General features: G+C 41.6%; 4 protein-coding genes across 5 annotated transcripts in view; 2 read left to right on the forward strand and 2 right to left on the reverse strand.

Annotated features, from left to right (window-relative positions):
- Window positions 1-26,673, forward strand: part of LOC106610073 (zinc finger protein 214) — an 844,054-nt gene that overhangs the window by 755,173 nt on the left and 62,208 nt on the right. The gene's annotated exons all lie outside the window — the stretch shown is intronic.
- Window positions 1-26,673, reverse strand: part of LOC106610081 (zinc finger and SCAN domain-containing protein 2) — a 482,712-nt gene that overhangs the window by 249,768 nt on the left and 206,271 nt on the right. The gene's annotated exons all lie outside the window — the stretch shown is intronic.
- Window positions 1-26,673, reverse strand: part of LOC106610133 (zinc finger protein 629) — a 254,819-nt gene that overhangs the window by 93,489 nt on the left and 134,657 nt on the right. The gene's annotated exons all lie outside the window — the stretch shown is intronic.
- On the forward strand, window positions 10,724-20,567 carry LOC106610112 (zinc finger and BTB domain-containing protein 20-like). The gene is made up of 6 exons (XM_014209281.2): window positions 10,724-11,243; window positions 12,342-12,472; window positions 12,667-12,831; window positions 17,780-17,857; window positions 18,708-18,819; window positions 19,028-20,567. Exons 1-6 carry the CDS (start codon window positions 10,961-10,963, stop codon window positions 20,017-20,019), a joined length of 1,761 nt encoding a protein of 586 aa, XP_014064756.2. The 5' UTR covers window positions 10,724-10,960; the 3' UTR covers window positions 20,020-20,567.

Here is a 26,673-nt window from a genome sequence, read left to right on the forward strand (position 1 = left end):
TTCTGCATGATAGAGAATAACATGGGTGGATCTATTTCTATCTAACCTTGTGAATAAACCCCCTAAACAAGATGATTATCCTGGTGGCTGGGAGGTTCCCAAGTTCTCGACATCTGTCTGGGTGTTAGGGATGTGCTTCAACCTGAGGAAAAGAGCAGAAAGGGGGAAGACATTAACCCCACTGCTTACATTTCAGTGCTAGTTCAAGTTGCTGAGAACCACAAGTACCTTTTATGTTTTTCAGTCACCAAATAATCAATGAACAGGCAGTGAAGTGATGTAGTTTGACAAGTGTTCAAAGTCAGTAACAAGTCTTTAAAATATAACTAGCATGTTGGCAAGTACCCGGCCAGCAATCTTCACCTGTTGACGGCAACAGCTTTCACAGGCTCATCATAATGTACAAATAACCCAATTATGAAACATATTTTATTTAAACTGTCACATGCGCCGAAATGCTTGCTTACGAGCCCTTCCTAACAATGTAGTTATTCTTTTTTTATAAAAAATAGTAACAAGAGGAATAAAATACAAGAAAGAAGCTATAACAGAGGGAACCAGATCAATGTGCAAGGATACAATGTTATTTCATTTATTTTACCTTTATTTAACTAGGCAAGTCAGTGAAGAACATATTCTTATTTACAATGACTTCCAAACCCTCCCCTAACCAGGACGAATTGTGTGCCGTCCTATGGGACTCCCGATCATGGCTGGTTGTGATACAGCCCGGGATCAAACCCGGGCCTGTTGTGACGCCTCTAGCACTGCGATGCAGTGCCTTAGACCACTGCGCCACTCAAGGAAGCCATGTATTTGAGGGAGATACACTACCGTTCAAAAGTTTAGGGTCACTTAGAAATGTCCTTGTTTTCCATGAAAACATACATGAAATCAGTCGCAAAATGAATAGTAAATATAGTCAAGATATTGACAAGGTTATAAATAATGATTTTTAATTGAAATAATACTTGTGTCCTTAACTTTTCTTTCTTCAAAGAATCCTCCATTTGCAGCAATTACAGCCTTGCAGACCGTTGGCATTCTAGTTGTCAATTTGTTGAGGTAATCTGAAGAGATTTCACCCCATGCTTCCTGAAGCACCTCCCACAAGTTGGTTTGGCTTGATGGGCACTTCTTATGTCCGTCATGGTCTGGGGCGATGTGTCACAGCATCATCGGACTAAGCTTGTTGTCATTGCAGGCAATCTCAACGCTGTGCGTTACAGGGAAGACATCCTCCTCCCTCATGTGGTACCCTTCCTGCAGGCTCATCCTGACATGACCCTCCAGCATGACAATGCCACCAGCCATACTGCTCGTTCTGTGCGTGATTTCCTGTAAGACAGGAATGTCAGTGTTCCGCCATGGCCAGCGAAGAGCATGGATCTCAAGCCCATTGAGCACGTTTGGGACCTGTTGGATCAGAGGGCGAGGGCCGTTCCCCCCAGAAATGTCCGGGAACTTGCAGGTGCCTTGGTGGAAGAGTGGGGTAACATCTCACAGCAAGAACAGGCAAATCTGATGCAGTCCATGAGGAGGAGATGCACTGCAGTACTTAATACAGCTGGTAGCCACACCAGATACTGACTGTTACTTTTGACCCCCCCCCTTTGTTCAGGGACACATTCCATTTCTGTTAGTCACATGTCTGTGGAACTTGTTCAGTTTGTCTCAGTTGTTGAATCTTATGTTCATACAAATATTTACACATTTTAAGTTTGCTGTAAATAAACACAGTTGACAGTGAGAGGACATTTCTTTTTTTGCTGAGATATATAGATATGAGTATACAAAACACTAAGAACACCTGCTCTTTCCATGACAGACTGGCCAGGTGAATTGGGGTAAAAGCTATGACCCCTTTTTGATGTCACCTGTTAAATCCACTTCAATCAGTATAGATGAAGGGGAGAAGACAGGTTAAAGACAGATTTTTATGCATCGAGACAGATTGTATATGTTCGCCATTCAGTGCGTGAATGGGCAAGACAAAAGATTGAAGTGCCTTAATGCGGTATGGTAGTAGGTGCCAGGCGTGCAGGTTTGTGTCAAGAAATGCAACGCTGCTGGGTTTGTCACGCTCAACAGTTTCCCGTGTGTATCAAGAATGGTCCACCAGCCAACTTGACACAACTGTGAGAAGCACTGGAATCAACATGGGCAAGGATCCCTGTGGAACGCTTTTGACACCTTGCAGAGTTTCTTGTGCCTATTGTCAGTTACTTACATTTATTGTATTTTGTGTACTATTTTTTTACATTATGATATATTTGATTTTCAAAATACCCAGTCTAATATTGACATGCAAGTGACTAATCACAAATCTACAGCCATCAACATACTGTTGTCCTGCACATCTAATGTGCTTCCTTGTGTCTATCGTCAGAATAAACACCAATCAACTGGGCTCGCTGGCTAGACAGTCCTTTCTTTAAAAACACTATGCAAGAGAGTTAAGAAGTACGATCACATATGTTACGCTGGTGCTGAAACCAGTCTTCTTGGCTTTGTTGGACAGCTGTTACACCGGGTTACAGTTTTGACTTAAAATCGGCTTGGAAATCTATGGCAAGACCTGGAAATGCTTATCTAGCAATGATCAACAACTAATTTGACAGAGTTTGAAGAATCTTTAAAAGAATAATGGGCAAATATTGCACAATACAGGTATGCAAAGCTCTTGCAAAGACACACAGCTTTAATCGCTGTCAAAGGTGTTTCTAATATTCAATCGGGGGTGAATATATATATTTTTTTAAAGATTATTTATCCACTTTGACAGATTATTTTGTGTAGATTGTTAAAAAAAAAAGTTATTAAATCCATTTTAATCCCATTTTGTAATACAAAATGTGAAGACATCCAAGGGGCTTGTAGACTTTCTATAGGTACTGTATCTGATGCTGAGGGGCTCAGACTGGTCTCTGCCTGGGGGCCCCCAAATCACTAAGTCCTCCACTTGTCCTGTCTGAAGATACTACTCAACACGATCTACTATTAGCCACTAACTAGCTAACCCAAGCTAGTCGATAACGTTTTGCTAGCAAGTCACGTCAGTAAGCGGCAGAGACATTTGTATCGTGAGTAGCCTACAATGTGTCAAAGTAGTTTAGGGCAATTGCGCCTGTCATTGTCCTTTTTTGAATGTAATAAATCAGTTTGACAGTAACCCTCCAAAACGTCATGGAAATTAAAAAGGTTTAATTAATATGTACTAGGAAGCTAAGTGTTTGTTTCTTGGGCTTCAGGAATGTGACTTAAAAAGTACCCCAGGTCTTAAAAAATGTATTTAACTGATAGTACAAGGGGAATATTTAAGCAATAAATATTGTAACGGGAGTCCCTGGATACAGACAGCCCTTAGCTGTGGTATATTGGCCATATACCACAAAACCCGAGGTGCCTTATTGCTATTTAAACTGGTTACCAACGTAATTAGATGAGTCAAAATAAATGTTTTGTCAGCCAATCAGCGTTCAGAGCTCGAACCACCTAGTTTATAACGGCGAACAAATGTTGTCAAGCCTACGACGGCGCCAGTGCAATGAGGGGAGCATATTCAAGTGTTCAAAATCTCATATCAGACAGAGAGCCTAATGCTTCTTATGTAGCCTATTTCTTTTGAGTTTTAGTTTAGAAAACTATCTCTGCAGATCATATCACCTTCAACCTTACCTGCCACCCTAGACCCACTTCAATTTGCATACCGCCCCAATTGGTCCACAGACGATGCAATAGGCTCTATGCATTATACCGCCTCCAACGTTCTAATTTACTTCTGATCGGGTTGATTACATTCATTAGTTTACTAGCTATCGTCAATGCATTTCTGACTGAAATAGTTCACAATGACTACGTTTAAATTACAGCCCCGCGAAGGAGGTGCTAATGAACATTGTTCAGTGCCTCTGTGTTCAGTTTCTTACAAATGTAATAGTATTGTGAGCTTCCATCGTTTCCCGGTCGATGTAGAGCTCAGAAAAAGGTGGTTGGTGGCAGTACGTCGTGACAACTTTGCTGTCACCAAACACACAAAGGTGTGTAGTACACATTTCGTCGAAAGTGACTTTGTTGAGGGAAAAATTGGGGGGGGGGGCACAATACCTAAAAAGAGGTGTTGTTCCTACTGTCTTCGCGTGGAACTGGCACATTCAAAGAGACCTGATGTTTGGGGAAGATGACTGAAACCTCCTGCTCCGACTGAGAGGGATGAAGAATAAGGTCTTGATCCGGTCCAGAGCATGGGCCAAGCCAGTGTAAATGTACATGTGTTTATTTGCTCGCAGCAAAATGATAATTTGTTTATCTACGACATGTATCAATCATTTGTGTTGTAGTGAATATCAGTTTGTGTGGAGCTTGTATTGGCTTTAATTAGGCAATGAGTAACAGGGGTGGGGGAAAGAAATCAAGTAAACACAGAATAGCCAGAATTCAAGATTGAATACAATGTTAGAGATGTGTAATTGATTAACTGAACTGTTGAACATTTGCTGAAATACATTTTTTTTAAACAAATCTGTTCTACTGTAGATTTCTAAACAAGAACATCAATACTTATTTTTCATAAAACCACTAAACTTGGCACCCATGCAGGGGATCCATTCAGGTGCGAGAGACACTTCTGTAAGTAGTGGTAAAAATAAGTGGTCAACCTTCTCTCTTATAGTTTTTGAAACCTGTAGATCTGTATATATCATTTCAACTAGGATGTCCTCCTGTGCACAGATGACAGTCACACCAGCTACAACCTGTGAGGGATTTGACCTTGCACCTGCCAGTAGTAAGCATGAGATCTCTTCAACTTCAGCTCTCCATTCTGTATCTTCAGGTAAGGGCAGTCAACATAACTTGGTACATTTGGGCACTTGACCTCTAAGAGTCCAAAATGTGGTCTCACACTGGGATCAAATATGATTCCATCTGGAGAGAATCCATTGGCGAAAATCTGATATCAACTTTGGAGGGGACAATTAAATGAAATTTTCTCAAGAGCAGTTCCTGAGGGGGACACCAAAAGTAGTGCTGTAACACATAGCCTACATTGTAATATGGTAAATGTATATTGACGAACCAAAGAAATAAGGTGTTTGCCGTACTCCTAACTACCGGTACCCAAAACTACACAACTAATCACAACAGCAATACCATTGCCTTTAACAAATCTTAGTTCAGTCACCAGTTGAAGTTTAGAGTGGGGGTATCCATGGCATTTTCCAATTATGTTCCTATTTTACAAGTCAAAAAAATTGAGAACCTTTCATAATGTTGCCAAACAAAGACTCAACAAACTTACCTGAGACTCCCTGTCTCTGCCAGTCTGTCCCTGCATATCTGTCCCCAACTCTGCTGTCTGTGTGCCATCTGTTGCCTGCTCTGCCTAATGACATCATTGTGAAACATTTCCATTAGAATTTCATTTCTTTCTTATGAACATTTTATCAACTAGTCTTTGAGATATTAGGCTACTAGGGTTCTTACTATGCGTTTTGGTGTATTGAAAAATACTCTGATGTCCGTCTTTTTATTTTTCTGCCATTTTTCTACCTGGCTGGCTGGCTGGCTGGCTACACACACAGTGTGTAGGTTATTTACAGTAGGAGATGGGCTTCTATCATCTTCAATCATTCTATTTGGGCTTCGATCTAAAAGGTAGCTAGCAAATGTGAAACGGATTAAAATGACAAGAGTTGACAGCTGTATGAGTTCACCATTTACACAACATATGCTGCAACCTTTTGTAATTTTAATAGTTTGTTTCATATTGGCTGGCTTCCAACAATAGCTGAATTTGCAAAGCTAGCGAGCACCAATTCAGTTTCAGTGGTGTTTGCTATAATCTTTGCTACCCGGGTTAAATAAAGGTGAAATAAAATAAATAAATAAAAGTTCACTTGCGACAATTTAGCTTTTGCAACGAGACCATTAAATATATTTAAGACAATGGTAGAAGAGAGTGTAGTTCTGTTCAGTTTGGATTTCAGTTTATCGCTAACCTTATCACAGGGACTTTGAAGCACTAACTTATATCATCTGCATGCTGATTCCATCTTTGACGACGCCACATAAATGGAATAGGCACTAGCTAGCTTAATCAGTTACGTGCATTGAGTGCCTTTCAGACAGTAGATACGACCTCTCTGTTACCTAGCAAGCTAAGGAACTAGCAGTGGATCAAACCATTGTGAGGCAAAGGGTGGGGGGGGGGGTTGCAATCTTTTGAAACTTAAAAACGCGCTATTAAGTGTCTATAATCAGCACAATTTCTTTCATTGCGTATTATTAATATTATTTAAATTACATAGTTATGTTTCAGTGATATATTGGGGGGGACAAATCATATTTTTCCCAGGATGGGGGGGTCGTGTCCCCCCCGTCCCCCCTGGGATTTCCGCCCCTGAGAGGATCCTAACCACGGAGCATCTGGGTGCACTACGAAGCCACACGGAAAGAAGTTAACATTCTTCAGTGTGCAGTACTCCTGTACAGCCACTGGCTCCATGGCTAGCCCCCTCTTCATCTCCGTGGTCTGCATACGAGATCCCTTGAACATCCGCTCAGCTAGGTGGTCAGCTGAGGTCTCTCCTCGGACATGGCAAACCTCTCGGAAACGAGAGGATGTTATTCTCATAGGAAGCTTTATTCTTGCTAGCTGGAGTCTCTGAGGCTGATTTTTAACAATTCGATGTACATCATTAATATTCATTTGAGGCAAGTCCTGAAGACACCTAGTAAAAAACTGCGACATAGTGGTAGTAACGTTATATCGTCGATAACAACTAGACTGACCGGAAATTGCCACACCGATAGGAAGTGTGTTTAGAACGTTTGATCATGGAATGTGCATAAGGGCTATCGCCATCACACTGCCCTATCCCATCTGGACAAGAGGATACCTATGTAAGAATGCTGTTCATTGACCACAGCTCAGCATTCAACACCATAGTACCCTCCAAGCTCCTCATTAAGCTTGAGGCCCTGAGGCCCTGGGTCTCAACCCAGGGCCTGTTATTGAATGTGTATGTTTTTACATGTATGGTGAAATGACTGTTTTTAAGTGTATTGATTGACTTGGTGCCATACTGATTGGTTTATGTTTACCTGCTATTGAATATCTTATGTCATTTATGAATGTCTATTTATTGACAGAGGTGTTGCTTTATCACTGCCATTTGGCAGTGTGCATTTTGTAAGGTTATACTAAGGGTATCTGAATAGGGAATGAGAACACACCTGGGGTTATGTCATTTTAGTTAGACTCCAGACCACCCCTATTATTTCACATGATATGCTTAAATACTTAACCACTAGGCTAATAATTAAACACGTTTTACTTTCAATTATTTAATTACCAACATGTTATTTCAATGCATCCCTTTGGAGCGCAACATAAAGTTGAGTGACAAATGTGTTGATATAACGGTAATATTGTCAAAATTCCGCTTTTAACCTCTATGGGACCCCTTCCCGTTCTCATCCCGGTAACGGGATTGCTTGACAAGATAGCAAAAATCTAATCATTTCAATTTCTTAAACAATCAACTATTTTACACCATTTGAAAGATAAAACACCACCTTAATCCAACCACGTTGTCCGATTTCAAAGAGGCTTTACGGCAAAAGCATAAAGTTAGATTATGTTAGGACAGTACATTGACAAAACATTACACAGCTATTTTTCAATGCAAAGACAGGCGTCACCAAAAGCAGAAAACCAGCTAAAATTATGCACTAACCTTTGACAATCTTCATCAGATGACACTCCTAGGACATCATGTTACACAATACATGCATTCTTTTGTTCGATAAAGTTCATATTTATATATAAAAACAGCATTTTACATCGGCTCGTGATGTTCAGAAAATATTTTCCCTGAAATGCTTCCGGTGAATCAGCGCTACAATTTACAAAATTACTATTCGAAAACATTGGTCAAATCTAATATTGTCATTCAAAGAATTATAGATTAACATCTCGTGAATGCAACCGCATTGCCAGATTTAAAAATAACTTTACTGGGAAATCACACTTTGCAATAAACGAGGTGCTATGCTCAGAAAAATAGGATAGGCGATACAGGTTAGCGCCATCTTGGAACCATCTAAAATCAAATATACTATTGTAAATATTCCCTTACCTTTGATTATCTTCATCAGAAGGCACTTCCAGGAATCCCAGGTCCACAACAAATTGAGTTTTGTTCGAAAAAGGTAATAATTTATGTCCCAATAGCTCCTTCTTGTTAGTGCGTTCCGAAGGCTACTCATAATGTACGAGGCGCGCGGGACTTGTCGCGTGGGAATGTGCAAAAAATATATATTTACGTTCGTTCAAACATGTCAAATGTTGTATAACATATATCTTTAGGGCCTTTTTCAATCAGAGCTTCAATAACATTCAAGGCAGACGATTGCATTGTCTTACTAAACGTTTCGGAACGAAAGGGTACCCACGGGCGCCCGCGTCATAGTAGTAATGGCCCACCCCCTATGACCAACTTTCCAGGCCTCTCGTTCGGTCAGTTTCTACCGGAGAAGACTCAAACCACTTTGTAAAGACTGTTGACATCTAGTGGGAGCCTTAGGAAGTGCTAAATGAATCCTAACTCACGGTGTGTTTCATAGGCAAAGTGTTGAAGGTGATTCCACAAATCAGATTTCCACTTCCTGCATGGAATCTTCTCAGGTTTTGGCCTGCCATATGAGTTCTGTTATACTCAGACACCATTCAAACAGTTTTAGAAACTTTAGAGTGTTTTCTATCCAAATCTACTAATTATATGCATATTCTAGTTACTGGGCAAGAGTAGTAACCAGATTAAATCGGTTACGTTTTTTATCCGGCCGTGCAAATACTGCCCCCTAGCCCCAACAGGTTTTTAACAACAATCAGATTTGGTAAGAAAAAAAATAATAATAATAAGTTATGCAAGCCAACATATTATATAGGCTATGACTAAAAGTAATCAAAGTGATCGTGTCAGGTGAAAAATTATATCAACACGTTTTATCATTCACCGTGGCTGTCTGAAGCGTGCTATAAAGTTCATAGCTATCATGTGCAACAATGTCAATGAGCGTCATCACTATCTTTGAGGTACCGCATACTGTCATGATTACCAGCTGAGAAACTTGCCCAATGTCTTAATTTTGTTTTGAAGTTTTGTGTGATGTAGACAAGGGGTGTCAAACTCATTTTGTCCTGGGGGCTGCATTCAATCTTCAACGAGGTCTGTCATATCATTGCGAGAGTTGCGGAAAAAATAACTAGCCAATGTTTGCAATGATAATGAGAAATGAATCGCTATTTTGACTGCCTGTATGTCTTGCTTGTGTTTTGAAATGCTTGCCTAAATATTCTGTTACAACAGACAAAGTATTTGTCTGCATAATTTGAACATGTCGACCATATCTTCATTGTGGCCTACAACATGAAGTTTCCCCGCCATATCAATGAGGGGGAAGCGGAAGCCACTTGCGCAGCAGAGGCGTAAAAAAATCCTGCACATGCGCAAAAACCTCTGTATCAATAGCCACGACGAATCGGGTTCCAGAAAATCCGTAACCGCAGCCACTCCATTAAAATAATAGCCAGTGTGAAGAATAAAACCCAAATATGCAAAGGACGATATTGCATATTTATACATTTTGTGTACCTATTTAGGATACATCAACATTAAGAAAATTACATATCTATAATTATGCACTTCTGTGTAGTACAGATGAGGGACCCATGATTAAATTATGTTACCGCAATTCTGTTACTGGGTGTAAATCCACTTCACTTACTGTAGTTCAATAACCAAAATATCAATATTCTAACCAAAGGTATCATTTCATAGCTGACATCCCATTCTTTCTGCAGACATCTTTTAATATTTAAGAGTTTTTGGAAAATGTGGTCACATAAAACATTTAGGGAGATTTTATTGAGATTCTGTTACCAAACTTTGCACCTGCATAGGTATTCCTGCAAATGTGTTTTTGTCAAATGTTCAGTGTAACTTGTTAAAAGTAGTCATTGTGCATAGAGTTGTATGGTTTGTTAAACTTTTACATCAATGGTTTTGTTTGGAATTATTTTAAGTAAAATAATCTGAGCCTCAGCGCAATTCCATTACCGTCGAATTGCCTAGAAACAGTAAACCTAGGCTGGAACAAGGACAGTTTAATATTTACCTTACCAAGGTGATGTAGATGGAATAAAGTAATTATATTATTTTCTACAGTATTCTTGCTAACACACTGTTCTTTCTAAACAAGTTTGCTCTCAGTTTGAAAGATACTGATGATAGGAGATTTGATGTGTAACGTAATAAGCAGTACCGTATTTCAAAGAACAGCGCCACAGGAGGCTGCTGAGGGGAGGACAGCTCATAATAATAGCTGGAGCAAATGGAATGGCATCATACGCATGGAAACCATTTATTCCGAAATGTGAAAGTGTGCAAAAGGGCATGGGATAAAGGAGTGTGTAGTTTCAGTGGAAAATTCTGTGGGGGTGCCCAAATGTCTGTTTATTGCTATGGTCATTAATTGTACCGCACAGATGGAATGGAAATCCCAGAAGATTGATTTGGTAGTAGCAGCAGCAGATATTTTAGTGCAGGGGGTTTTGAGAGAAGGGCTTCCATCCAGGATTTGTTAGAGCTTCTTTTTTTGTGAACAAAATGTGCGATTCACACTCCGACCTGTGAAAGGCAGTAATTCGCAACACAGCGTCTAGTCTGCCGGAAAACCATACAAAAAAGAAGAAGTAAACGGTGACCAAGAACAGTTTCCAGGTTAGCGTTATTTAAGGATTTATTAACACTCTGGAACTCAAGATATGACTAATTTAACTGCACAATATCACACACTCACCACATGTAGTCTTTAATTCGCATTGGAGACCAGACGTTGTCAATAGAAGTTATCTAGGGGACGATAGCTAGCTAGATACTAACGTTAGCTAACAATGGCTAACTGTATTGTTTTTCACACTCAAATAGCCTCCATCATGGAGGTGCTAGCGAATGCAGCTGTGACAGAGATATGTAAACTCGTAGACGACGACTATGCAGTGCTTCGTTTGGAAATAACACAAAGCCAGAAAGAAAACAGGGGATTGCGGAGGAAACTACAGCTACTGGAACTGAAGGTGGCACGGGAGCGCGCAGAGAGGACAATGCGAGAGCGCGTCCTCGCCAGTCGTCCCAGTAGTGTCAAGATCCTCGACCGACACAGAGGAACGGCAAGAGGTACATTTTGCAGAAGGCCGAGGCTGAAAATATATGCCTGTCGCCTCCTGCACATGTGTTCAGATGTGTGACAGCGCGGGGGGGGGGGGGGATTTTTGTGGCCCCCCTAAATGTGGAGTATGAAATACGTGAAGAACACGATATGACAACAATAACGTCTAATGCCAACTGGACCCTCTAACAGTACAACTGGCCCCAGCTTGCCACCCCCCCAGTTGAAATGTTCTTGAACCGCCACTGGACAGCGGCCCAGCTGCGACATCATCTCTCAGAGAGGTCATCCCTTTACGGTCTCTATGCTGCCACCTACTGATATGTGAATCAATCTCTTTGGAAAAGTAGGGGTTTCGAAAGGAGTGGACATTTAGAAAGGAACCATATAAGAAGATGTGGGGGTTTTGAAAGGTGCAACTCAAGACGTCGTTTGGGTTATCGGACGTTAGTCATGGTCTGCACTCTGCAGAGATGACAGCAAGAAATTTCAGTTATGCAAAAAAAATGTCTATTGTGAGCTGTGTCTTTGAACGTTACCTACAGGTAGCCATGTATGTAACTATTTTTTTCGTAAATGTAAGTACTAGCTAACGTTAGCTACCTTAACTTTTTTACAATGTATTATTTATTATTGAATATTTGAATATAATTGATATATCAAGTCATGGCGGTTCCAGCGCTTCTCGAAATCCCCTCTTCCGAATCGCCCACTCCTTTAAGACACCCCCACTTTCTAAAGGGATGACTGCTCTGAGAGATGATGTAGCAACTGGACCCTATTGAGATGTGTTGCCAACAATTGGGTCTGGGGCAGTTTTTGGATATTATGCAATAATTCCCCTGATTACTTAGCTAGCTGTCTTGCTCAAAGACACTCATTCTAACCAGATTCTTGATTTACTGCATTTCCTATTATTTACTCAATGAAAACAATGTGATACATGGAACATAATACCTCAATCAATAAATAGTATATCAAGAAGTTATGAGAAGTGATGCCTTACATCCTGGCCAATTCTAGACAGTGTCAATAGTGTACAATATAGTGTTGAGCATTGACAGTAGCTAACCTAACCACCTCTTTTCCCCCAATCACTCTCTCAGGTGAAGGACATCTCACTGGAGGCCACAGGAGCTTTGTGAAGCCAGTGGGACACAATACATGGAGAGATGACCAACCAATCACTGTTGATGAGGGGAGTGGAACCTCAACCCAGCACGTTATCATGATAGAAGTTAGTGTAATAGTATTGCATAGAAAATGTGCTACTTTGTAAATCAAAGTATTTCAGAAAGGCTCCCCTCAGCTATTCACTTGTTTACATGTACATCCTTATTTATCTGCCATAGGGGAGCTTGTGAGACTTCCCTACAACATTGTTATACAATTTAACTCGTGTACTGATAACCTCCTCTCTTTTTGTGTCAGTCTGCAGAGGATGCAGGTCCTGGAGTCAAACAGGAGAGGTCTGAAGGAGAGGAGGACCTACGGCACAGCAGAGACATCCAGACTGGAGCAGCTGGAGCGCCCCCTGTAGCCACGGAGGACCCCACCACCCCAGTGCAGCCCAGGACCCGACACAGAATCATGGAGGTCAGTGGAACGCCGAACGCCATCCTCAAGTCAGAGACAGATACCGAGACTTTAACGGGGCTGGGGCAACTTGGCTGTCCTCTTGCTTCCCGCTCAGAGTATTTACTTTATGGTAACACGAGCCAGAGGACGGTGCGGTCCCATCCATATTCAAGTGACTTGTTACAGACTCAGAGTGGCCCGTCCTGTTCATATGCTACAGAGACAGAGATGATACCTGGTGACATGCCTTTGGTCTTGGATACACAGACTAATCCAATGACAGGGGACTGGAACCAGTACAGTAGTAGTGTGTACTCTGAAGGGTGCCTAGATAAGAAGGGGGAGGCGCTGGTCGTAGATGAGGTGACTGTGAAAGTGGAGGGCGGCGCTCCTCTGACATGGAATGTAGACCAGACTCATTTAGGAGAAGGACACTCGCAGGGAAACACCAGCGACTTCTTAGACTACAGGGAAAGCTTACAGACAAATCTAAATGTTGTGACCCACTCCCCTTTACTCACGTTCAGAGATTGCGACCCAGTGTCCACGTCGATGGCACCTTCCAATTCACACGGCCGCATCCTTTTTGATCAGGTATTGAACTCAAACAACAGGGCTAGAGCGCAGGCTCAGGGAGGGGGAGCAACATCAAACAATAGTAAAGAGAAACGGTTCCTCTGCATGTTCTGTAACAAAGGCTTCAGCTGCCCCAAGAAGGTGGAGATCCACCAGAGGGTCCACACAGGGGAGAAATCCTTCAGCTGTACCCAGTGTCACATGCACTTCGCCAAGGCTGGCAACCTGAAGAGGCACCAGATGGTCCACACAGGGGAGAAACCCTTTAGCTGTAGCCAGTGTCACATGCGCTTCGCCCAGGCTGGTGACCTGAAGAGACACCAGAGGGTCCACACAGGGGAGAAACCCTTCAGCTGTACCCAGTGTCACATGCGTTTCACCCAGGCTGGTGACCTGAAGAGGCACCAGAGGGTCCACATGGGAGAGAGGCCGTTTGCCAGTGCGCACTGTGGGAAGAGATTCTCAGAGAGGAGATACCTCAGGATGCACCAGCAGAAAAAACATTCCACTCTATAACATAGAAAGTAACCATTCCACTCGATAGCTTCTTACATTTAGATCAAACCCTGCATTAAAGGCAAATATACATTTTCATTGTTGTAAGCAGAAAAGATCCACAGATGCATTTAGAATAACAAGAGTAACATATTTCAATGTTGAATATTCCTGGGTAGAATATTGCATCCAGACATTGTGTGGAATACCTTCCTAATATTGAGTTATACCCCATTTTTGCCCTCAGAACAGCCTCAATTCGTCAGGGCAATGACTCTACAAGGTGTCGAAATCGTTCCACAGGGATGCTGGCCCATGTTGACGACAATGCTTCCCACAGTTGTCAAGTTGGCTGGATGTCTTTTGGGTGGTGGAACATTCTTGATACACATGTAAACTGTTGAGTGAGAAAAACCCAGCGGCGTTGCAGTTCTTGACACACTCAAACCGGTGCGCCTGGCACCTACTACCATACCCCATTCAAAGGCACTTAAACATTTGTGTCTTGTCTTGCCCATTCACCCTCTGAATGGCACATATACACAATCCATGTCTCAGTTGTCTCAAGGCTTAAAAATCATTCTTTAACCTGTCTCCTCCCCTTTATCGACACTGATTTTAAGTTGATTTAACAAGTGACATCAATAAGGGATCATAACCTTCACCTGGATTCACCTGGTCAGTCAGTCATGGAAAGTACACTGTTTTGTACGCTCAGTGTATGTCCACCATGATGGGTTTAACAACAACAAGGCAACAGTAAACCTGTCGAGACAGGAGATGTGCGTGTTCAACGTTTGGAGTTTCAGTTGATTGCAATAGCACCCTCTTGGGCCAATCAGTGTAATTCTGTAAAAGCCAGGGCCCGGTTTCACAAAATGGTTCTAACGATGAAAAGAAAGAGAATGGAGAAGAGAAAGATGCCCGTCACCTTATTAAATCAGCCACTTACTTAGATAACTAGCAAGTTGAGCTTAAGTAAAATTCTGTGTTTTTCACACAGGAAATATCTTGCTGCTTTGTGAACACAGATCTAAAATGCTTATTGTAATTTCTGTAAAATGCAATATTTACTTTCAGCAAAACATTAGGAAATGTAGCTGGGTACATTCTTTCTATGATAAACATTAGAAAGATGATGGCCATACCTTGCTTTTTCATTTGTAAGTTCATTTATTTGTGTGGCTGCCAGCCAAATAGCTTTGCACTTCTGTTGTCAGCTTCATTTTCATCAGATATTTTCTGCCGAATGTGTTTCACTAATGTTTTTATTGTGAAGGAAAAATATAGTTGCACATCCCTGATCACACTATTGAAGCAAAAAACTCACTGACTTTCAATATAAAACGCAAACACAGCAGGACTACACAGCAGGACTCACCTGCATCCGCTTTCTCCCGTTGTGCTATTTGCAAACCAACTGTTCCGGGGAACTGCAGTAAGCTTCATAATGTATAATGAAGAACGCAATCTGCTTTATCTCCTAACTTATTGCACAAGTTGACTGCAGGTATTTACTTAGTAATAGGATCGGACCCTTTTTTTTTAAAAATTCGCCTAAAATGACATAACCAAATCTAACTGCCTGTAGCTCAGGACCTGAAGCAAGGATATGCATATTCTTGATACCATTTGAAAGGAAACACTTTGAAGTTTGTGGGAATGTGAAATTAATGTAAGATAATATAACACATTAGATCTAGTGAAAGATAATACAAACAAAAACATGTTTGTTCCATCATGTTTGAAATGCAAGAGAAAGGCAGTTAGGATTCTGTGTTATTTTAGATGTTGTCCACAAGATGGCAGCAGTGTGTGTGCAAAGTTTCAGACTGATCAGTTTATTTATTTTTAAATTTTATTTACTTTCACCTTTATTTAACCAGGTAGGCTAGTTGAGTACAAGTTCTCATTTGCAACTGCGACCTGGCCAAGAAAAATCAAAGCAGTTTGACACATCCAACAAATACAGAGTTACACATGGAATAAACAAACACAATCAATAATACAGTAGAAAAATCTATATACAGCATGTGCAAATGAGGTAGGATAAGAGAGGTAAGGCAATAAATAGGCCATGGTGGCAAAGTAATTACAATATAGCAATTAAACACTGGAATGGTAGATGTGCAGAAGATGAATGTGCAAGTTGAGATACTGGGGTGCAAAGGAGCAAAATAAATAAATAAATAAATACAGTATGGGGATGAGGTAGATTGGATGGGCTATTTACAGATGAGCTATGTACAGGTGCAGTGATCTGTGAGCTGCTCTGACAGCTGGTGCTTAAAGCTAGTGAGGGAGGTAAGAGTCTCCAGCTTCAGAGATTTTTGCAGTTTGTTCTAGTCATTGGCAGCAGAGAACTGGAAGGAGATCGGAGATGTTTAATGCGAGTCTGGAAGGAGAGTTTACAGTCTAACCAGACAGCTAGGTATTTGTAGTTGTCCACATATTATAAGTCAGAACCATCTAGAGTGGTGATGCTGGACGGGCGGGCAGGTGCGGGCAGCGAAGAATTACACCACTTTTACATTACACCATTTTGTATCAAGTCTGCCAGGAGTTTGCCCAAATGTGCCGAATTGGTCAATTTATACATTTAAGTACATAACTATAAAGAACATACAAAAATGCTATGGTAATAAAAAAAAAAAAGTTTACACACTCCCAGGAATGTCATACATGATGGATCATAAGGGGGGTGGAGCCAGAGACAGCAGTGGGGTCAAACTGTAGAACCCAGTTACTACATTTGAATATCATAATATTATTTTTTTCAAACAAAACTACATTTTATCTCTGGGACCCTCAGGATGACAAATCAGAGCAAGATTATTGAAATGTAAGTACATAATTTACCTTCAGAGGTGAATGTATCATACCAGTTGCCGTGATAAAATTGTTTTGTTGTTGTGCACTATCCTCAAAAAATAGCATGGTATTTATTTTCTGTAATAGCTACTGTAAATTAGACACTGAAGTTAGATTAACAAGAATGTAAGCTTTTTGCCCATGTAAGACATGTCTGTGTCCCGGAAAGTTGGCTGTTGTATACAATGTTTTCTAGTCACATTATCGCATATTGAGCAACAACTGTCTCGGTTTAGGGACATCGATCCGGTAGAGATTTTAAGTAGCTACAAATATAAAAATGTATTGAAAACCTGCAAAGAAATAGTTAATACGGTATTGATAAACCATCCTGTGACTATTTCCAAATACCCCAGTATACACGGTTTACCTCCCAAGCCTAGTTCCTAATGTTTTGTACACTCGGTGTATAAGGCATATACTGTATAAGCCTAAAAGGTCTGTTAGATATTGTGTTTGTACTGTGTAGGCTATAATGATGTTCACAAATGCCTATTTCATTACTTCCATTCAATACTTATTTTTTTCCCCAAGACACTTTTAATGAGAATATGAATGCAGATTTGTAGTTGACATGTGTGGTGTATTTAAAACTTGTTTATGTTTATTAATAAACACAAGATGGTACTCTTCTAAGACTATCATTGAGACTCTCTTTAGTATACATCACATCTGATTTCACCCTATTCTGCATACACCGAACAGCACTTTATAACCATTATACACTTAATAAATATACCTACACATACCCACACACTAACAAACACATACTGTACATGTCAAAATAGTTTTGTCAGGTTTGTCTGACTTTTGACTTATCATAGCTGACTCATTTACCCACTACATCATATTTATGTCCACCATGATGGGTTTTAACAACAATGAAATAATTCTCTAACTACAGTATAGGACTCAAACGTAGTGGGGATGGGTAACACTCCATGTTGAAAGTGTGTTTATTCTCTGTGTGTACGTACCTGAGGGAGTGTATGTCTGTATAATCTGTATCACCTGTCTCTTCCAGGAGGAGGACGGTCCAGAGGTGCTGCTGGTGAAGGTGGAGGGGTGTGAGGAGGGTCTGGGGAACCCTGAGGGGAACATGGTCAGTCACTGTGAACTACTGTCTGTATGGTATTAGGCCTCTCAGAGTAGGAGTGCTGATCTAGGATCAGTTTTGCCTTTTAGATCATAATAAATATGACTATATAGACAGATGGGGACCTGATCCTCAATCAGCACTTCTACTCTGAGATTCTTTGTGGATACGGGCCCTGGGCATCTCAGAAAAGGTCTTAGGAATCCAGTTCCAACTTTTTTTTAAGACAATAAAAACCTCCCAGCTCAGAGTATGTTTTAGGATGATGTTAAGACACTGCTCAGACAAACTCTGAGCCAGGAGTAAAATCCACTCAAACGTTTCTCAGCTGGTAATCTGAACAGTTTGAGTTACTGCAAAGGAAAGATGGTGGTGACGCTCATTGGCATTGTCGCAAATAATGGGGAATAACCAATCGCAATGAGGCATCGCCAGCTGTGAACTCTAGAGCAGTGATTCCCAAACTGGGGAGGCAGAGTGTAATTTTGAAATTTGCAAGTGGCACAGGAGCCACAGGCTCGCTGCATATTTACCCATTAGAGTAGGAGTAAAATGTCTCTATTCTCAGCACTTACGACCAATTTCCTACTCTGAGATGCTTTGTGGATACGGGCCCAGGTCTTGATCAATTTTGTCTTAAGTGTGGGACTATGTCTTTGAATTATGAAACCATTGAAGGGTGTCAAGTAATCAAATCAACTAACATGTTTGCTGCATAGTATCAAATCAAGTAGCATGTTTGCATAGCACCGCACGGCATAGCAATGCCTCTTTGCCCAATCAGATGTTGCCTCATAGCAGGGTGCTCATATCAGATTTCTTGATCCAACATCCTGTCACTCTGTATCTCTTACAGTCAGTAGACATGGAGGATGGGAAGCCTGATCTGCTGCTGGTCAAAGAGGAGACAGTAGAAGACGGACCAGAGAGCATCGACCTGCTGAGTGGATTAAAGATGGGGGAGCAAGGTAAGGGAGAAATACATATATCCTACATACAGTAATAGATCTTCAATTGGACTATTTTTAATTTTCTTCATTCATAAAATTAATAAATACAACTTACAACATACAAAACACACACATTATAATGTATGAACAAGTAATTAACTCAACTGTACATGTAGAGTCTTCTCTGCCATGTTTTTGAAGTCTATTTTCTAACCTCTTCCTGAAGGTGGTTGGCTGGAGGCTAACAGAGCAGACTGGGTGGCCATCTTGGATTCCCAGACCCAGACGGGTGCAGCTAAGAGCCCAGGGGACAACGTCACTGAGCAGGCCAGGACCAGAGGGGACAGCATCAACTTTGGGTTGGGGAACAACACTGTTAAGCACAACCTGAAACAGACAGTCGATCACAAAACAAAAACCGAACTTAGTCTCCATGACAACAGACTGGCTGAGACCAGGGCGAGGCGTAGATTAGGTCTGCGGGGACAGGGACGTGTCCGTATTCGGCTGGAGAGAACAGACACAGACTTGACTACCGATGCTCCGTCCTGCTCCTATAGTTGTGATTCAGAGAGACTGATGGCGCCTCAGGTTAACCCCCTAACAGGTGCTGCCTTCAGCATACCTTCTATAGGATCTATCAACTGGAACATGGACCCTGCGACATCACAGACACTCCCTGGCCTTCGTCCTCCTCACACTCTCCTAATGTTAAACCAGACCTCAGACAATGCCAGTGCCTCAACACTAAATGGCTACACAAGCCCATTGACAAGTGACAGTAGTAGTAATGCTATCAGTAGATCCGGTGACAAAGAGAAGCGCTTCCCGTGTTCATTCTGTGGGAAAGCCTTCAGTTTCCCCAAACAGGTGAAGATCCACCAGAGGATGCATACGGGGGAGAAACCATTTGTCTGCCCCCTATGCCGGGCCAGTTTCTCCCACCCGTCCAACCTGAAGAGGCACCAGAGGGTCCACACAGGTGTGAAACCCTTCAGCTGTACCCAGTGTCACATGCGCTTCACCCAGGCTGGCCACCTGAAGAGGCACCAGAGGGTCCACACGGGGGAGAAACCCTACAGCTGCCCCCAGTGTGAGAAGAGGTTCTCCCACCAACACCATCTGAAGATGCACCTGAAGATCCACACAGGAGAGAAGCCGTTCGCCTGTACGCTACCTCAGGATACACCAGCAGAAAATGCACCCAGCCTTGTATAGATTGTAGTGATATGTAGTATTAGCTAGTATAGTGTAAAGTGACATGTAATGTAGGACTAGTTAGTTTGTAGTTAATTTTGTTGGTTTAGGATGTAGTAGGGAACTGGATGAAGTGAACTGAGGAAAGAATGACTATGATGAGGTAGATAATGGTGATGGTTGGTGTGATGGTGTCTGTAAAAATGCTTCAATGATAAATTTATAACGTTGTCTTTTTGTTTGATGCTGGTGTTTTATAATGAGGAAATTATAGTGCCTTAATTCATGTTTACTTGACATAAAGTAGTGAAGATGTGCGTACTGTAATGTTGAACCTTTTCCAAAGCGAGGGCACCAGATTTACAGAAAAGGTAAAGTGTTACCATAGTGAGAAGTTATTCTACTTGTCACATATATCATTTGTGCAATGTTGAGTGTGTGGCCATTTAAAAAAACATTCAATTCAAAATTGACACTGTGCTGACTGACTTGGTTATTTTTGTATCATTGCAGGGACTGAGTTGCCCTTCTCTGTCTACTCAAAACATTATACTTCATTCTTGAATCAACACATATGGATTTTTTTTATAAACTCCAATGACTCCATGTTCTTAGGTACTTGAATCACTGTGTTAAAGATGGGCTTGACTGTGGTTAACATTTTATGATATAATTTCATGTTTCTGTAAGTACAGCAAAGAGTTTCTTATATAAACCTTTATGCTTTTCTGTTGAATTTGGTGAATATCTGCTCTGAATTAAGATGCAAAGATGTCTGCAGAAAGAATGGGGAGTCAGCTATGACACTGAGTTTGAGAACATCTATTTGGGTAATTGAACTACAGTAATTGAAGTTGATTTACATCCGCTACCAGAATTACGGTAACGAAATTACGTTATGGGTCCCCGATCTGTACTATACAGAAATACATAATTATGGATTTGAATGTTCATGGTGATTAATTCTGAATAGGTACACAAAGGTAGAAATATGCGATATCCACCTTTGCGTATTTGGGTATTAATCTGCACACTGGCTATTATTCTAATGCACTCGACCCCCCAAACAAGACCACAGTTGGTCCGAACCAGACAAAATCTAAACCTATCATGTAAAGTTGAAGTCGGAAGTTTACATACACTTAGGTTGGAGTCATTAAAACTCGTTTTTCAACCACTCCACAAATTTCTTGTTAACAAACTATAGTTTTGGCAAGTCGGTTAGGACATCTACTTGTGCATGACACAAGTAATTTTTCCAACAATTGTTTACAGACAGATTATTTCACTTATAATTGACTGTATCACAATTCCAGTGGGTCAGAAGTTTATATACACTAAGTTTACTGTGCCATTAAACAGCTTGGAAAATTCCAGAAACTGATGTCATGGCTTTAGAAGCTTTTGATAGGCTAATTGACATCATTTTAGTCAATTGGATGTGTACCTGTGGATGTATTTCAAGGCCTACCTTCGAACTCGGTGCCTCTTTGCTTGACATCATGGGAAAATCAAAAGAAATCAGCCAAGACCTCAGAAAAAAAATTGTAGACCTCCACAAGTCTGGTTCACCCTTGGGAGCAATTTACAAACGCCTGAAGGTACCACGTTCATCTGTACAAACAATAGTATGCAAGTATAAACACCATGGGACCATGCAACCGTCATACCGCTCAGGAAGGAGATGCGTTTTGTCTCCTAGAGATGAACGTACTTTGGTGTGAAAAGTGCAAATCAATCCCAGAACAACAGCAAAGGACCTTGTGAAGATGCTGGAGGAAACAGGTACAAAAGTATCTATATCCACAGTAAAACGAGTCCTATATCGACATAACCTCAAAGGCCTCTCAGCAAGTAAGAAGCCACTGCTCCAAAACCGCCATAAAAATGCCAGACTATGGTTTGCAACTGCACATGGGGACAAAGATTGTACTTTTTGGAGAAATGTCCTCTGGTCTGATGAAACAAAAATAGAACTGTTTGGCCATAATGACCATCGTTATGTTTAGAAGAAAAAGGGGGAGGCTTGCAAGCCGAAGAACACCATCCCAACTGTGAAGCACGGGGGTGGCAGCATCATGTTGTGGGGGTGCTTTGCTGCAGGAGGGACTGGTGCACTTCACAAAATAGATGGCATCATGAGGAAGGAAAATTTTGTGGATATATTGAAACAACATCTCAAGACATCAGTCAGGAAGTTAAAGCTTGGTCGCAAATGGGTCTTCCAAATGGACAATGACCCCAAGCATACTTCCAAAGCTGTGGCAAAATGGCTTAAGAACAACAAAGTCAAGGTATTGGAGTGGCCATCACAAAGCCCTGACCTCAATTCTATAGAAAATTTGTGGGCAGAACTGAAAAAGCGTGCGCGAGCAAGGAGGCCTACAAACCTCACTCAGTTACACCAGCTCTATTGTGGGAAGCTTGTGGAAGGCTACCCAAAACGTTTGACCCAAGTTAAACAATTTATAGCCAATGCCACCAAATACTAATTGAGTGTATGTAAACTTCAGACCCACTGGGAATGTGATGAAGGAAATTAAAGCTGAAATAAATCACTCTCTACTATTATTCTGACATTTCACATTCTTTAAATAAAGTGCTGATCCTAATTGACCTAAGACAGGGAATGTTTACTAGGATAAAATGTCAGGTATTGTGAAAAACTGAGTTTAAATGTAGTTGGCTAAGGTGTATGTAAACTTCCGACTTCAACTGTACATCTACGTTTCACAAGTTTGGACATCACAGTAGAGTTCAGTGGAAAGTATTCAGACCCCTTGACTTTTTCCACATTTTGTCACGTTACAGCCTTATTCTAAAATGTGTTAAATAAAATATTTTCCTCATCAATCTACATACCCCATAATGACAAAGCGAAAACAGGTTTTTAGAAATGTTTGCAAATATGGGGGCTCCCGAGTGGCGCAGTGGTCTAAGGCACTGCATTGCAGTGCCACTAGAGATTCTGGGATCGAGTCCAGGCTCTGTCGCAGCCGGCCGCGACCGGGAGACCCATGGGGCGGTGCACAATTGGCCCAGCGTTGTCCGGGTTAGGGGAGGGTTTTGTCGGCAGGGATATCCTTGTCTCATCGCGCACTAGCGACTCCTGTGCTGGGCGCAGTGCACGCTGACACGGTCGCCAGGTGTACAGTGTTTCCTCTGACACATTGGTGCAGCTGGCTTCCGGGTTAAATGGGCATTGTGTCAAGAAGCAGTGCGGCTTGGCTTGGTTGGGTTGTGTTTCGGGGGACGCATGGCTTTCGACCTTCGCCTCTCCCGAGTCCTTTCGAGAGTTGCAGCAATGAGACAAGATTGTAACTACCAATTGGATACCATGAAATTGGGGAGAAAAAAGTTGTGAAAAAAAAAATCTTTGCAAATGTATCGTAATGAAACGGCAGGGAGCAGGTTTCGAACCCTCGACCTTCAAGCCCGAAGTCCGGTGCGCTATCGACTGTGCCGCAAAAGCATGCTCCAACGGCATAGTCGATTTCCGCGCTTATAAACCCAGGGTCGTCACACTACTCCCTCCTTTCAAAGAGCGCGTCCTCGCGCTACGTCTTACAGGAATGCGCTCACCGGCCAAGCACACGCACTGTCGTGGATGCAAGGTCCGATCCCACTTCTGACACCAATGTAATGAAATGGCAGGGAGCAGGTTTCGAACCCTCGACCTTCAAGCCCGAAGTCCGGCGTGCTATCGACTGTGCCGCAAAAGCATGCACCAACGGCAGAGTCGATTTCCGCGCTTATAAACCCAGGGTCGTCACACTATTAAAAATAAAAAGCAGATACCTTATTTACATAAGTATTCAGACCCTTTGCTATGAGGCTTGTAATTGAGCTCAGGTGCATCATGTTTCCTTTGATCATCTTTGAGATGTTTCTACAACTTGATTGGAGTCCACCTGTGGTAAATTCAATTGATTGGACATGATTTGGAAAGGCACACACCTGTCTATATAAGGTCCCACAGTTGCCAGTGCATGTCAGAGCAAAAACCAAGCAATGAGGTCGAAGGAATTGTCCGTAGAGCTCTTAGACAGGATTGTGTCAAGGCACAGATCTGGGGAAGCTTACCAAAAAATGTCTGCAGCATTGAAGGTCCCCAAAAACACAGTGGCCTCCATCATTCTTAAATGGAAGAAATTTAGAACCACCAACATTCTTCCTAGAGCTGGCCGCCCGGCCAAACTGAGCAATTGGGGGAGAAGGGCCTTGGTTAGGGAGGTGACCATGGTCACAGTGACATAGCTCCAAAGTTTCTCTGTGGAGATGGGAGAACCTTCCAGAAGGACAACAGTCTCTGCAGCACTCCACCAATCAGGCCTTAAATATAGAATAGCCAGACAGAAGCCACTCCTCAGTAAAAGCCACACGACAGACCGCTTGGAGTTTGCCAAAAGGCACCTAAAGGACTCTCAGACCATGAGAAACAAAATTCTCTGTTTTGATAAAATCAAGATTGAACTCTTTGGCCTGAATGTCAAGCATCATGTCTGGCACCATCCCTCTGGTGAAGCATGTTGGTGGCAGCATCATGCTGTGGGGATGTTTTTCAGCAGAAGGGACTGAGAAACTATTCAGGATCGAGGGAAAGATGAACCTTGATGAAAACCTGCTCCAGAGCGTTCAGGACCTCAGACTGGGGCAAAGGTTTACTTTCCAACAGGACAACGACCCCAAGTACACAGCGAAGACAATGCACGAGTGGTTTCCGGACAAGTCTCTGAATGTCCTTGAGTGGCCCAGCCAGAGCCCGGACTTGAACCCGATTGGACATCTCTGGAAAGACCTGAAAATAGCTGTGCACTGATGCTCCCCATCCAACCTGACAGAGCTTGAGAGGATCTGCAGAGAAGAATGGGAGAAACACCCATTGGGAGAAACTCCAATTCTATCTCGGGGATCTACAAACAGTTCCTTGGACTTCATAGTATGGATTTTGCTCTGGGATGCACTGCCAACTGTGGGGTCAACTGTGGGACCTTTATATAGACAGGTGTGTTTTTTTCTAAATCATGTCCAAACAATTGAATTGGCTACAGGAGGACTCCGATTGAGTTGTAGTGACATCTCAAGGATGCTGAAATGTACAGTGTCTTCAGGAGTATCAGCAAAGGGGTGTGGATACTTATGTGAATTAGATAATTCTGTATTTCAATTTTAATAAATTTGCTCAAATTTAAAACAAATACGTGTGTAAATGGGTGAGAATTGTAATTTTTTATCCATTTTGAATTCAGGCTGTAACAGCAATGTGGAATAAGTCAAGAGGTATGAATACTTCCTGAAGTCACTGTACATTTCAGTACATACACACAAAGTTGGTCACATGGGGGAGAGCTGTTGTAACGTGAGGTGTTGCTTTATTAGTTTTTTTGAAACCAGGTTTGCTGTTAACTTGCGCTATATGAGATGGGAGTTCCTTGCAATCATGTCTCTGTATCAGAGGAGGCTGCTGAGGGGAGGATGGCTCATAATAATGGCCATCCCATTAGCTACAGCTATAACCACAAGCCCACCCTCCCCAATTAAGGTGCCCCCAAGCTCCTGTGCTCTGTATAATACTGTAGATATATCGGGACCAGTTTGTTACTGGTCGCCCATTCTAAAACTGACTGCAACTCTATGTTTAGGGTCACTTGTTTAGGGTTGCAGTGATTTCACTAGCTGTGGTTGCTGACACATATAGGGTTGAATCATCAAAGGCTGCACTGAAATGTAATAGTATAGCTCCCACAATCTTCTTATTATCAATTTATTTTAACCAATCATCAGTCATTTGTGTCAGTCTAGTACATGTTGAGTGCCCTTCTCTTTAAGAATTCTGAAAGTCTGTATTGGTCAAACACCATTTTTTCCAAGTTTGCTAAGCTGATAGGTCAGCTGTTAAAACCAGTAAAGGCCACTTTACCATTCTTGGGTAGTGGAATGACTTTGGCCTACCACCAGGCCCGAGGACAAATATTGATCAATAACAATACTTTTTTCCACCTCTCTCACAGTAACAAAATTCAAACTTAGAATGCTTTTTTATTCATTACTTGTTATTTTATGCATGAATACGATGGTTTACTGTTCGTTCTTGGCATTTCCTGCCTAAGTTGCCCACTTTGCCAATGAAGTAATCATTCAAATGGTTGGTTATTCATCACAAAAGCTTTTGATGTTGCCAATCTGATTTGAGGAAAGATGGAGTTTAATTTGTATTTCTGCCCATAATTTTATTTAAAGTACTCAAGTTTGTTTTCTATAATTCTTTATATCATTGATCTTGGCTTCATAATAAAGTTTCTTCTTTTTATCACATAATTTCTCAATTTGCAGTCAGCCAGTCAGATGTGCAGCCAGACTTATTAGCCACTCCTTTTAACCCCCATCTCTTTCATCCATACAGTTTTTAAATTCCTCATCAACCCATGGAGCCTTAACAGTTCGAACAATCAGTTTCTTAACTGCTGCATGTGTGTTAATAATTGGAAGAAGCAATTTCATAAATTCATCAAATGCAGCATCTGGGTGCTTCTTACAAATATTTGTGTATGATCTTATACATTATTTTAGGCCCAGCTTTTGGAACCTTGGCTTTCCTTGATATAGCCACTATATTGTGTGCATCCAATGGATACGGATATAGCTTTAGAATATAGTTCTACAGTATTAGTAAAA

The sequence above is a fragment of the Salmo salar genome, chromosome ssa08, assembly GCF_905237065.1.
Source record: "Salmo salar chromosome ssa08, Ssal_v3.1, whole genome shotgun sequence".
Classification (NCBI taxonomy): Eukaryota; Metazoa; Chordata; class Actinopteri; order Salmoniformes; family Salmonidae; genus Salmo; species Salmo salar.